This window comes from Equus asinus, chromosome X, assembly GCF_041296235.1.
Source record: "Equus asinus isolate D_3611 breed Donkey chromosome X, EquAss-T2T_v2, whole genome shotgun sequence".
Taxonomy (NCBI): domain Eukaryota; kingdom Metazoa; phylum Chordata; class Mammalia; order Perissodactyla; family Equidae; genus Equus; species Equus asinus.
Window position 1 is genome coordinate 47,559,922 of NC_091820.1, and position 14,790 is coordinate 47,574,711.

At 40.0% G+C, this 14,790-nt stretch overlaps 2 protein-coding genes across 2 annotated transcripts in view; both read right to left on the bottom strand.

Annotated features, from left to right (window-relative positions):
- OTC (ornithine transcarbamylase) overlaps nt 1-14,790 on the bottom strand; it is a 58,867-nt gene that overhangs the window by 18,472 nt on the left and 25,605 nt on the right. The window lies entirely within an intron of this gene.
- On the bottom strand, nt 11,622-13,528 carry LOC123282465 (thymosin beta-4-like). The gene has a single exon (XM_070502909.1). It carries the CDS (start codon nt 12,290-12,292, stop codon nt 12,173-12,175), a length of 120 nt encoding a protein of 39 aa, XP_070359010.1. The 5' UTR covers nt 12,293-13,528; the 3' UTR covers nt 11,622-12,172.

Sequence of the window (14,790 nt, forward strand, 5' to 3'; positions counted from 1 at the left end):
CTTGAGTTCTGATTCTGGCTCTGTAACTTACTACCTCTGCAACCTTGGGCATGTTATTTAATTTCTGTATGACTTAGTTTCGTTATCTGTAAAACAGTAATAGTAATATCCATCCCGTTAGATTATTGTGAGGATTACATGTGATAACCTATATAAAATGCATAGTATGGTATCTTGTTTGTAGTAAGAGATCAAAAGGTAGTAGATATTATTACCATGTCAAAAGAGAAAGCACAAAAACTAAAGCTAGTATGTATTCAGTAAGGTCTTCATAAATTTGTATTTTAATCATGTATTTGGAAAATTAGTCCCTCTTATATGTCTAAGACATATTATTTACTCAGTCTATAGAAAAGTGTTGGTGCTTATAAAATTGAAGGGCCACTAAAAAAATCTCCTTGCCCCCAGGGATTAGAGGATCAAAGATTGAAAACCATATTTCTATAACAGTATTTTCTAGACTCAGATTTTTTTCAAATTTTCTTAGATTTCTCATTCCCATAGTTCTCAGATTTCCAGATTTCATGGATCAGGAAAATTTCCAAAAACATGTGGAGATCAACATAAGATTCCCAACTTTTTGTTGAACAAATTAAGGGCATGAGAAACAAGCAAATAAATACATATAATACATTAATATCTTTATTTAATGAAAGAAAGGACATTTTAACACCAGAAAAGGTGTGAAAGACCTAATCTCAGAGAATGATCCTTGAAATGGAATTAATTTAGCTTTATGAAATTCACTCTATTGTCTTTATTTTTCTTATTTTACCACTTCTGCTGAAAAGTTCTGATGGCAGGGCAACAGTGGAGAGTCAAGATTTGGGAACCAGTGCTCTGAGCTATCTACGCACATTGTATATTATAGCGTGCAAGAGGTGAAGAAGAGAGTCACGTTAGATTTTCTCTTACAAAACAGGTGATGTTTGATGGTTGACTGAGAGGGGTTTTCAAATTTTGCTGCACACGAAAGTCACCTGGGGAGTTTTAAAAACTCTTGCTGCCTACGCCATGATCTCTAACAATTACATCAGAAAAATAGAATCTTTACAGGTGGGACTTAGGGATCAGTAATTTTAAAAACTTTCCAGGAGATTCCAATGTGCAGCCAAGGTTGAGAACCAAAGCTAGCACCTCGCTCCTCAGATCAACAGCATCAGCATCACCTGGGAGCTTGTTAGAACTCCACAATCACAGGTCCCACCTGTATTTTCTGAATCAGAGTCTGCTTTTTTTTTTAGGAAGATTAGCTCTGAGCTAACATCTGCCACGAATCCTCCTCTTTTTGCTGAGGAAGCCTGGCCCTGAGCTAACATCTGTGCCCATCTTCCTCTACTTTATATGTGGGATGCCTGCCACAGCATGGCTTGCCAAGTGGTGTGTAGGTCTGCACCCAGGATCCGAACCGGCGAACCCCAGGACGCCGAAGCGGAACGTGCAAACTTGATCACTGCACCACTGGGCAGGCCCCAAAATCTGCATTTTTAACAAGGTTGCCAGGTGATCTATTTGCCTATTAAAGCTTGAGAGTCCTAATAAAGAGAGAATTGAGGCCACCATATTTTTGAAAGCACCATCCATTCTTTTCTGAGCACCCTAACCAGGCCAAAAAAAGAAAGAAAATCAAGAGACGGCAGCCCACAAGGAGGACCTTGTCCACGATGTCATTGGCAGGGAGTGCTTTCTAGTTCAATTGAAGGAAAAAGGCACCACAAATCTGAGAAATGAATAATAAGGCCCCCTCATTAGAGTGAGCAGCTCCCCTGCCCTGTCTGATGCCCTAAGGCAATGGTTCCCAGACTTGAGTGTGTATCACAGCTAAGTGAAAAACCAATAAACTGCAGAGGCCCAGGCTCCTGAAATAGGGTTGAATCTGCGTCATTGTATTTTCACCGCGTTTTCCAAGTAGCTCAGATAACTTTCCAAAGTTTGAAAACCACCGTCCTAAGGCATAGGCTATCATGTTGAAAGAATTTTAAATCTTCTCCCCTTTCTTCAAGATCTTAATACAAGTTCCATTCCCCGTACAGATATACGGATGCTTCATACTGCAGAATGCAGGATTTTAACTCTATCACAGGAAAGTAACTTAGATGGAGGTTTTTGTTGCTAGTGCTGTTGAGTCGATTCCAGCTCCTAGCTACACTGTGTACAGCAGACAAGAACCCTGCCGGGTCCTTTTGCCCCATCCTCTGACCTTCTGGTGCTGTATCAGACAATGCTCTGCTGCTGTTCACAGGGTTTTCACGGCTAATTTTTTGGGAAGCGGGTGGCCAAGTCCTTGTTCCTAGTCTTAGTCTGGAAGCTCTGCTGAAACCTGTCCACTATGGGTGACCCTGCTGGTATTTGAAATACTAGTGGCATAGCTTTCAGCATCACAGCAACACACAGCTGCCACAGTACGACAACTAACAGACAGGTGGTGTGGTTCCCTGACCAGGAAACAACACCAGGCCATGGCACTGAGAGCACTGAATCTTAACCACTAGATCACCAGGGCTGGCTTAGATGGAGGTAGATATCCCAATAAGGTCTAGAATTATAATCAATTATCAATTCCCTATTTCAGGAGAATTGGTTAATTTTATGATACCAAAAATCCTATGAGAGAGAGGTAGAGGGGTTTGACCCCAAAGGACTTCTTTAAATATGTATCATTTCCTAAAGTTTGTACAGATAGGATAAAAAACCTAGATTAACCATTGCAGTTGGCCTTCTGGAATCTCATAGTCAGAAAAACAGATTTGACTTCTATTGTACCCTCTCAAATAATTTTAGGGAGCCAGGACAATGGGCTGCCAACTTTGTAGGGTTTTCGTGAACTTTACAACGTGTTGTTGAATTTTACTAGATTTCGTGTGTATCACATGTAAATGTTATCTTAACCTCATCGATGAGGAAGCCAAGGCCTTTGAAAACCTTGAAGAAATTAGAGCAAAGTTAGGAGAGAATAAAGAAAGATAAAGCTGAAAGAGGGAAACACTAGGGGAATGAATGGAGAAGTCAATGCCCTATACACACGAGTATCTCAAAAAGATTGAAAAAGGGCAATTGCTGAGGTTCCCTCCCTTGAACAATCCCGAGAGCTCTCGAAGCAAAGCAGTCAAAAGGCAAGCGTACATTTACTTGCCCTGTTTACAATGTGGAGCTGGTATCCCTGAACCTCTATGGTGTAACCTCATGGAACAGTGCCTGGTCTTCTCCACTGAGGTTGCCCAGCATCTAGTAGAACAGAGGTTCTCAGCCTTGGCTGCACATTAGTATCACCTATGGAGCTGTAACAAATCCCGATGCCATATTCTGCCCTTTGGAAGGTTAAATTAGAAGCTATGGTGGGGGATCCACATCCATATTTTTAAAGCTCCCCAAGTTATTCCAATATGAAGACAAGGCTGAGGACCACTGTCCTAGAAAATATAGAGAGAGGAGAGGTGGGAGGGGAGTGAGATACTCTGCTGCTGGGTGGAACAATGGATCAATGTAGGGGAGGAAAGTCTCAGTATTTGTTGGAATCCCATCCTCTAAGAAAAGTTGGGATAACAATATGACATGTTATACTGGGAAAAACGAGCTCTTATCCACTTCTAAAGGAATCATTTTCCTTTCAGCTCAGTCACTATCAAGAGCAGTCCCATGGCAGCAGCAGTAGCTATAATCCACCCCCTCCCAACACTTGTAAGCATCCTTAGTGCCCGTATTTTGATCTTAATATTGTTCTATACAAAAAGGAAACTGGAAACCATTAGAGGAGAGTCAATTCCATGCCCTTGGGCAGGGTAAAAGCAATCTAGGTCTGTAACACCCCGGTGTTGCCAGGAAGCAAAAGTGCTTTTAAAAATGGCAGGGGCAGTGCTAAAAGGAAAAAAAAAAACAACTTAAAGGAGCTCCTATTTGTCAAGTTGTGATGATTTATAGTAATCAAAATCATTAAATTAAGTTGTGTTTGTACAAGGCCATGATGCTTGTAAAAGAAGAGTTAATATAAAGAAAATGTACAAAAATATGATTGTGATGTCAAAGAAGAATGACTATTACCAGTACATTGAAATTTATTTACTTAAGTAGGAAAGTGTTTATATACAACTATAGATACAGATCGAAATTTTGTGGGTTTTTGTTAAATACATTCCTGTTCATAAAGTACAGGCATGTACCACTTTTCATGTGTTTAAACCACAAAGAATTAACATAACTTATAAGCCAAATATCCTAGAAGTAGCAGGAACTATAATATAAATGGAATGGACAGGCCTCATCAGCTTTCATGGTCTCATATAAGGTGAAGTCGAGGAGGAGTCCAGCAGTGAACTAGCACCAGTTGCCACACACGGTTTCCAATTAGAAAAACAAGACAACCATTTATTCCAAAATAATAACATAGCTACCTGTCCTGAAGAAGAAATCTAAGTTTTCAGATTCACTTTCCTGTCTCTCTGGGAATGAAACCCAGCACTTGATAATCCAACTAATTATAAAACAATGCCAAGAAGAAAGTCATGTATTTTAAAATCTTGAAATCAGGCCAGGTTAATACACCATGAAAATATTACAATGGATCTCGTACTCCTAGAGATTAAAAACAAACAAATAAAACTTAAAGAACACTTCATGTTTTAATTTCCTTAAAATATCAGAATTTATATGAAAAACAGAAATAAAGTTGATATGGTAGACAGAATAATGCCCCCCAAAAGATATCCATGTCCTAATATCCAGAAGCTATGAATATGTTACATTACGTGGCAAAAGGAATTTTTCACATATGATTAAATTAAGCATCTTGAAATAGGCATATTATCCTGGGGTGAGCCTGACGTAATTACAAGAATCCTTATAAGAGAGAGGCAGGAAGTCAGAAATGAGAGAAGATGCTAGCTATGCTGCTGGCTTTGAAGATGTAGGAAGGGAACCCTGAGCCAAAGGATATAGGCAGCCTCTGGAAGCTGAAAAGGGCAAGGAATTGGGTTGTACCCTGGAGCCTCCAGAAGGAACACACCCTGTGGACTCATTTTAGACCTCTGACATCCACAAATGTGAGATAATGAATTTGCGTTGTCACTAAATTTGTGGTAATTTGTTAAAGCAGCAATAGAAAACCAATATAGACCCCGTGATAAAAAGTGAGACGATGTGATAAAAACATATTCAGCCTAGTGGCCAGCAGCTGTAATTCATCCTGAATTTAGCAACCGTTCCCGTAACTCAACCAAAATTAAATGGTCAGCAATCCAATTAACCCGAATTCCTAGCCTCCTGAGATGATATCTTTTTTTCTTTCCAGTCTGGTGGAATTACTACATAAACCCTGAAAAGGTATAAAAATGGCCTCTTGTCGAATTCCTGACAACCCAGCAATGTACAGAATTTAAATCCCAGGACCAGGTAAGGATAAGAATAAAACTAGGGATAAGAATGTGAAACCAAAGTAAATCTATGGTATGAACAGCATCGTGCCCAGTTTTGTTGTTAAAATATTAAACAGCTGTGTATCAGTGTGCTATTTTATGCGTATCTTTTCCATCTTAAAATGTTTAGAGCGTTCAAGGAAATCGGAAATGCTAATGCTAGGCTTGTGATTACCTTAAATGTTTAAAAGCATTTGATTAAGTTTGCAATCAATGTTTAAGCGGTTGAGGAGACTTGTTTTGTTCATTTGATATGCATTTGATTTATTGGCTGTATAAGTAGTATGTGAATATTTAAAGCAATCGTTCTGAAACTTGAACACGCATCAGAATCACCAGGAGGGCTTGTAAAACACAGCCAGTTGTGTTTCTGATCCAATAGGTCTGGGCTGGGGCCCCAAAGAATTTGCATTGCTAACAGTTCCCAGGTACTGTTTATGCTGCTGGCTTGGAAATCACACTTTGAGACCCACTGAAGAATATTTGCTATTTTATGTTTAAATATACGCTAAATGTCTGATAAATTCATAAGATTAATATATTGGACTGTAAACAAAGTACAAAGAGTAGGAAATATTTCTATAGGCACAAAAAGCCCCTTGGACATTAAAGCATCTACGGGCTAAAGGGAAGACAACAAAGCTTGATAGAAATGCCGCTTCAATCCTTCAGCCACAAAAGCCAAAGGTGAAGTGGAATCAATGATATGGGGGAAGAAGAGCAGCTCGCAGGTCGTTTTCACACTGGAACCACTTGAGGAAACAAAAAGATATTAAAGACTTTTAAATGGACAATTAGTTCATATTATTTTGTCAATGATGTTGCTTTCTACTTTATGTTTAAAGTTGCTGTAAATCTTAGAGAAATCTCCATTCTTACTTTTCCTCTTCTAGGCTCCTAAAAACCTTTTTAAGAAAAACCTTTTCACTGGCAAACTTGTAACTAGAGCTGGACTTATAGGCCCATTAGCAGTAAACTGGGCTTTGTATAGCTCTCCATCAATTTAAAACCCCAGCTTTAAACACTGTAAGAGCTTTGTTGTATGTGCTGCAAATGAAAGGTTGACAAGTTAAAAATACTCTCTGGCTGTGTAATGACTTTTCATTTTGGTTTCTTTTCATTTCCATTGAATATATAAGAGTTCTGGTTGCCTTCCGGTGGATTCCTGAGGCTTTGCAGACAATCTTAGGCATCTGTCAACAATGGTGGAAAAACAGCTTTTGCAAAATTCAGATTACCTACATTTAAAGTTTCTCACACATATCAGTTTCTTCTGGATATTTAATAGCCAATATTAGGATTTTTAAAAATAATTAACAAGTTAAAATATTCATTCAACATGATTTTGCCTAAATGTTTAAAACGTGGTCTATTTTTCCCTGTCATCTCTTTTCGTACGGTTTAGAAAAAGGAGAAGCATGGCATAGGACTTTAAATGGAAAGATGGTTCGGGAGATAAAATGTTAACACTGATTATTTCTGGATGACAGCAGTATTGGTGATTCTATCTATTTTTTAAATCTCTTTTAGTATTTCCTAGCGTTTTCCACCAAAAGGAGTATTACTGTAATAACCTGAAAAAGTCGCATCATTCAAAAAAGGAAATTTCTCCCAAACCTTATTTAGAAAGTAATTGAAAATGAACTAGGGCTTTTCAGAGCAACAGCTAATTCTTGGTGTTGGTAAAGAAGTGTGCAAGATGAGCCTGGAACATCTTGCCATATCAAAAAGCAAGGGAGTTATCAAAGACTAATAGAGTTATGTCAAAATGACCCAGTAGCCAACTTGAAGACAGATCACATTGGCCAAATATGGGACAATTTGAGCATCAATAAGAATAATAACTTCAGTGAATTGAAATCTTCAAATATATTAAAATACATGAGTTTCTAAAGATCCTGAAAAACAGAAGAACTTTGAGAAGTGTCGTAGCAAGACCAATTTCAACTCAATTTCAAAGAGAACTTTCAGTTAGTTTGTATAAACTCTCACCAGAACAGTCAGGCTGTATAAAAATGGAACAAGATAGCTCAGTATGGAAAGAGTGTCCTGATACTGGATACTCTCACACAGGCTCAAGGATGATTTTGAAAGAATAGTGTAGGGGAGGCAGGAAAAGGATGGTTGATCTAAATAACCCATAAAGACTTTTCTAACCTTGAGTTTCTATCATTCTTTGATATTTTTTCCTTTGGTATAAGATCAAAATTTGTTTAGGAATTAACCAAAACACTCAGAAGGCCAAAACAAAACAAAAAACCCCATAAGCAAAGTTCCCCATGGCCCCAGGAAGGCCTGATGCAGAGTCTGCATAGTTGGGTGGACAGATATCCCTGCCCCCCCCCCCCCCAAAGAAGGCACCAACGATGCGCCGGACCAGATCTTAAGAGCAAGCATGGATATTGACGAGACGGACAATCACACGGCAATGCTGATGCTTAGAAGGAGTTGAGTTGTTCCTAAACTATTGGAATATAGTGAACACGTTCCAAAAGCCAAAGGTAAACAGAAATTGTATTCTCTTAGGGTCCTGCCATGCATTTTTCCTTTTGTCCTCATCCTGCCTTGAATCAGACTATGTGCCCTCTAAATTCCAGTTTGTTATCAATGATGTCTCCTATCGGTTGAATAGCTGACTGGAAAAAGTGGGAGGGATTTTTGGCTATGCGTAATGACACCATTGAGAACCCTGTAATCATTAAAAAATGGACATTTCCTGTTTTTGTGTTTTTATTGAAGCAAGCCTTAGAGGAGACAGATTTTATCCCCAATGTCAATTACTCAAGGAATAAACTTGCTGACTGAGTCTCCCCCCAGGAAGGAGAATATTCCAGTACTCTGGTATCTCCATCCAGGTTATAATTTTAGTTATATCAATATAAGAATGGTGAGGAAACAAGATAACACCTTCAGCAAACCTTGATGGGCTCCTCTCAAGTGGGCTTGTGTTGGAAGAAGCCCAGAGATGTTGAATGAAATTGCCATATGCGATTTATTCACGAAGGCTTCTATAATGGTTGGATTATTTTGATTTAGATGTTAGTTCCCAGTTTTGAGGACTCCAGAGATCAATGGGTAGGGCATAATGGTATTCAAAATGACCTCTTCAAAATGTGCTGTAGGAATTGCAATGACAGGTCAGTGTATGCTGACTAGGAGACCACAGAGATGGCCAGAATGGGGTCAGAGCTTGTCCTAAGATTGAGTTAGGCCATAACTTGATTTAATCAACATTACTTGAGTTTCTTCTGGGTGCCTGTCCTTTACAAGCATTATGTCATTTATCCTCATATAATTCATTGAGATAAGTATTCACATCTCCATTTTACGGCTGAGGAACCTGGGACTCAGAAGCAACTGGTCCAAACCACAGGGCCAAAGTGGTCTAAGCTGTGACTTGTACTGAGGCCCAACCCTGCTGCGAAGCCCCTGCTCTTTACACTCTGGCAAAATGCCTCTGACCTATGCATATATCACAGCTCATGCTGCAAAGGACTGGCTTTTGTTATCATTTATGCAACGACATACAACTGCCATGCCTGCTAGCTTCTTGGTGACCTCTGTAAAGATTCATGGGGATATCATATTTCCTATTAGACACCAATTTATAAGTACCTAATTAGGTATATATTTCCAATTAGATGCCAATATTTTAAAACATTTTACTAAGAAACCTAAGAAAGATTGCCCTTTTTTGGTCTTAATATCATTGGTATAAATACCTTAACAGTATTCTAGCTTTTTAAACCATTCCTTTCAATATGACAATGGTTCACTCCTTCTCTTGAGGACTGTGTCTCATCCACAAATCCCTCTATAGCTTCCATTATTTGAGCTATCAGAATGGCAATGATTTGAAGCCCTTCCATGATGCTGCAGGAGCATGTGGATATAAGGTTGTGTAGTGGTTTGAATGGTGTCCCCCAAATTCATGTCTACCTGAAAACTCAGAATGTGACCTTATTTAAGAGAAGGGTCTTAGCAGATGTAATTAGTTAGAATGAAGTCATACTGGAGTAGGATGGGCCCTAAATCCAATGACTAATGTCCTCATAAGAAGAGGAGAGGATACACAGAGACATACAGAGAAGAAGCCCAGGTGAAGATGGAGGCGGAGTTTGAAGTGATGCAGCTACAAGCCAAGGAATGCCAAGGATTGCTGAGAGGCACCAGAAGCTGGGAAGAGGCAAGGAAGGATTCTTCCTTAGAGCCTTCAAAGGGAGCGTGGCCCTGCTGACACATTGATTTTGGACTTTTAGCCTCCAGAACTGTGAGAGAATAAATCTGTTGTCTTAACCCCCAAGTTTGCGGTAATTTGTATACGGCAGCCTTAAGAAACTAATACAGTGGTTTAGGCTGATTTTCCTTTCTACTAGTTTTATATTGGCAGAACACACTTTGGCAATCACTACCATAAGTACATTACATCTATAGGGAAAGTAATTAGAGTAGAACAACGTTACATTACTTGGTTTTATATGGAGCCTTTCATACACATGGTTCCTGAAGCTGCATTGCTAAGTACTGTATTAAAGTGAAAATGACTGTGAAGCTATTATGTACCTTTCAATAGTGGACTCAGAGCATTAGGCATGAACAGCTGTCATTATGGAAGAAACAGAAAGCTTTGAACCTGGAGTGATAATGTCCCACTGCTGTTGCTAAGTTCCATCCAATTTTAAACTTCCAAAGAATTAGTGATCTAAGTCATGCTAAGGTGTCACTTCTGGTGTCACAACTAAAAGGACAAGCCCAGAGCAAGGAAAAAACTAGAATATCGAACTCTAAACCCTAGTAGAGCACCAGACATTTGACAGAGAAAACACCCTCAAATCTGAAGCAAATTTCACTGAGTATATATGTATATGTTCTGTGTTTTCTGATATGGTAGGGGGCAGAAAAGAGTTGCTAAGAGAGACTTCTCAGAAGAAGGATGTGAGCAATGGTTTCTTCTATCTGGTGGGAGCCTGGCCATGTAGGGATTGACACTGAACTGAGGAAACAACTCAAATCCTCCCATGGGTACAGGATATGCTCCTTCACCAGTTAGAGTGTATGTAGGTTAAGGGCATTTAGCAAAATTCAGAAGAGAGATGGGAGCCCAGTTGTGCAGAGAAGAGTTAACACAGCAGTATTGAGATGGCTGTCTTCGAAAGGCCTGCTTACAAGCCCTTAGCTGGCAACCAGGAACTGAGACTTTGGGAGGGCTCCCACCATTCCTAAAACTAATACGGGTGGCCCACTGTGCCTAACTTGTTTGTATAAGCACTATGGATTATGCTGAACACCTGCCATTCTTCTGGAAGTCTGGAATTTGGGTATGTGCCAGGCAGAGGGTACCAAAGTGACCAGCCCCCAATAAAAACCCTCAGCACTGAGTCTCTAATGAGCTTCTCTGGCAGACAACATTTCATGTGTGTTGTCACAACTCATTGCTGGGGGAATTAAATGTGTCCTCTGTGACCCCACCGGGAGAGGACTCTTGGAAGCTCGTGCCTGGTCTCCCCTCGACTAGGCCCCGTGTGCATTTTCCCTGTGCTGGTTTTGGTTTGTGTCCTTTTTTGTGATAAATCTTAGCTGTGAATACAACTACATGCTGAGTCCTGTGAGTGCTAAGGCGTCATCAAACCTGGGGATGATCTTGGGGACTGCAGACCCCCAGCTCCTCCACAATCTCAGCTGACAGCTCCACCTCAGGGCTCCCCTTCACTCCCCACTAGCACCCTCAGATTACACACCACTCAACTCAGAATTAGCTAAGGAGAACTCACCCAAATATTTTGAAGCGTGAACAGGCTTTATTATTGTAAACAAGAAAGAAAAGAGCGATACATTTTATTTTGAATGTGTATTTAGGTTTTTTACTCCCTGATCTGATTTTATTTTTCCTTCCTTTGGTGGCTGGGACAGGACCAATTTGTAAGGGTACTTTTTTTTAATTTTCAGATTTAAAATATGTTTATTTGCAGATTTTAAAACATTGCTGGCTTTCCTTCTGTTTCTGAATACATCAAGCTTGTTCTTGCCTTAAGCTTTTATCCAGCAGTTTTTTTCTGTCTGCAATGCTCTTCCCACAGCTTTGCATAGCGGGCTCTGTCCTCAATGAGTTCTTAACTGTCACCTCCTCAGAGAGGCCTTCCCTGACCACTGATCTAAGGTAGCCCCCGCCCCACACCCCCACAGATCACCCTGCTTTAGCATCCTCATAGCACTTATTTTAACCTGCTATCCTATTTATGCTTTATTCATTTGTTTGGTGTAAGCTTCCTCCCTCCAGAGTATAATTTCCACTTGAACGAGGAGTTTGTTTGATTGGATCAGCATTTGTTATCAGTGCTAAAACAATTCCTGGAAGAAAAACTAGGCATTCAAGAAATAGTTTTGAATAAATGAATAATTAAATCATTTGAATAAATAAGTGACACTTTGGAAATTGCGTGTAACAGCTTTCGGGAGACTGGTCTAATTTTGATTTTTTTCAGTGTGAATGTTGCCACATCCACTGTGTTTCCCCTCGGGTTCTCTTCCACCAATGTGCAGTCACGTTTTTATCCCACCAGGCCCCCAAAGCAGCCAGAAAGGCAGATGGAGAATCCACGCCGTCAATCAGCGTCAGGTGCGCACTATTCTCTTGATTTGAAAGGGCCAGCAATGTCATTTAAACATCATCCAATCTCTTCGCATCTTACAAAGTTTAACTTCTACAAAAAGCAAGGAGGCAATTGCTCTGGAATGTACGGTGCCTATCGGCAGGGTAGATGTCATTAAGATTCACTTCCTTGCTTCTCCTGTTCAATTGCTTCTGTGAAAAGCAGTGGATTTCTCTTCTTCAATTTAGATTTCTTGAATTTCTGAACCTCTGCCATATCTTGTTTGTCAGACATTTTGGCAGACTAAGTAGTAATGGGGTGCACAGAAGAAAGTCAGATTTCCACAGTAGCTACTCTACCCCGCTTTCTGACATCCCTCATCTCCCATGCCAGCCTCTTCTGATATCACAGTATCCTTATTTTCCTTGTAGCTTGATGATTTCCTCCTGCCCCTCCCTAACTGCACCTGTCCTCAAGGTTTAAGCTTCTGCAATTCTCCCCCAGTGACACCGTGGAGCTCATTTTCTACCACTGAGTTTGTACTTCTGTTTCTCCAGCTCTCAACTTCACTCAAGGTCTTTGTCTCCGATGCCTTCTGGTCATTTGTCTTTGGAGATTCAACCTTTAATGCAATATGTCCAATTCCTGATCTATCACCTTCTTCTCAAAGCAGAAACTCCTTTCATTTTCCTGCTTGTGCTAATATATACATGTATATTTTAAGAATGACAAATCTGAAATCATTTTGCTTCCACTATCAATTTATGCTTCACAATTAGTTATTGTGAAACCATATAAATGTCTTATTAGCTGTCCCTTCTTTACCATTTCCTTCACTATGACACTAGCCTAGACTGACAGCACAACAGCACAGGATTACTATACAACCTCCCAACTTGGGGTCTCTCAAAGTGTGGTCCAGCCACTCTTGAAGCAAAGTCATTTGGGTTTCTTGTTAAAATGTAGATTCCCAGGCACCATTTGAACCCTAACCTGCAGAATTGGAATTTCTGAGTGTGGAACCCAGAATTCCGCATTTTAACAAGTTCCCCAACATAATTCTCTTACTAGTTTTAGAGCCCTTGAAATTAATCTGTCTACCTCCTATTTCTACCCTGGTCCAAATTACTCTGTATCTGTCTACATATGGTTTACATTGGGACACACTTCTGTTTAATGACTACAACTTTATATCTAATACCTTTGCATGCCTTTGAGAGTATAAAGTAGATCTTAAGGATCAGAACTCCCTCCCTGTATAGAAAAGGAAACTAAGATTCAGAGACATTTCACCTACGGAGGTCACAGAGTAGGTAAGTGGCAAAGCTTGAACTAGATCTCAAGTCTCATGACTTCCAAGCTGTACAGAAAAGACACAGCAGGCTTGACTTTGAAAGTTCTGCTTGTAAAGTTGGCCCTTGGATGGCATCTGGAAACATCTATTTGGGGACGGGTTCCGCCATTCCCAGGACTTATAAAAGTGGCTCACTGAGTCTAAAATGTTTTTACAAACAATATGGTTTAAAATGAACACCAGCTTTCCTCCTGGGAGTCTGGAATTTGGGTACATATCAGGCAGAGGATGCTATGTGACTGTCCCCCAATATAAACCCTGGGCACTGAGTCTCTAAGGAGCTTCCCTGATTGACAGCTTTTCACATGTGTTGTCACAACCTGTTACCAAGGGAATTAAGTGTGTCCTGAGTGACTCCACTAGGAGAAGACTCTTGGAAGCTTGTACCCAGTTTCCCTTAGACTTCACCACATGTGCCTTTTCCCTTTGTTGATTTGTGTGGATTGGTTCCTTTCACTGTTATAAATCATAGCCTTGTGTATGATTATATGCTGAGTCCTGTGAAACCTCCTGGTGAGTCATCAAACATGGGGGTGGTCTTGGGGACCTTGTAACACACGAGCCAATGCTTTCCATAACTTATTTCACTTTCTTTCTCATGAACTATATAGAAGAGGCAGTAGGGGTAGTCAAAACTGCATGGTCTTTAAAAAAAAAGCATGATTTAAACCCTAACTTAGGTGCTAAGCTCCATTAATTCTCTGAGTCAAGGTTACATTGTCTATAAAATTGGGCCAATAATATTTACTTTGTAAGATTTTTACAATGATTTAGCAGTAATAGTACAAGAGGTCCATAGTATACACCTTTTAAGGAGGAGCTTAAATCTTTTTTTGGATAAGAATGAATGATCAGAAGTAATTCTATAGATCCAATTTTATGTATCCATGTAGCAATGGAACAAATTATATGGACTAAGAGGTCCCAATCACGTTAGAGCTTCTGAGCAGATTGTTTTTCTCGGGATCTGTGTAGAGTTCTTGTAACTAAGAACTTGCAGTGGGAATTGTTGTCTGGAGAGTAAGCACAGAAAAAAATATATTTACACTCGTCTTCAGCTTTCAGTCTAGGCTTGACTATTTGTCTCTTGCTTTTGGGGTCCTGCCCACTCCACTGATTTCTGGGCCCTGACCTCTTTCTGGCTGCCAATCTGCATTCCTTAACTCTTGATTGGATGCCCAGCTGTTCCTCCAACTGTACCCTTTTCCAACCACTAGTTCACACACGACGCATTCACCATCATTCACTTGGTCCTATATGGAGGATCCCCGCTGAAATTTCTCTCCTGGCTATGCCCCTGGCTTCATCCCTTAACCAGATTATAATATCTGCTCTTGAATAAAGTATATTTCACTTTTGTGGAAGCAGAATTATTAGGCAAATATAATTCCAGTCAGTGGCAGCATATTTGGAAGGAAAACTCATTTATGTTTGTTTA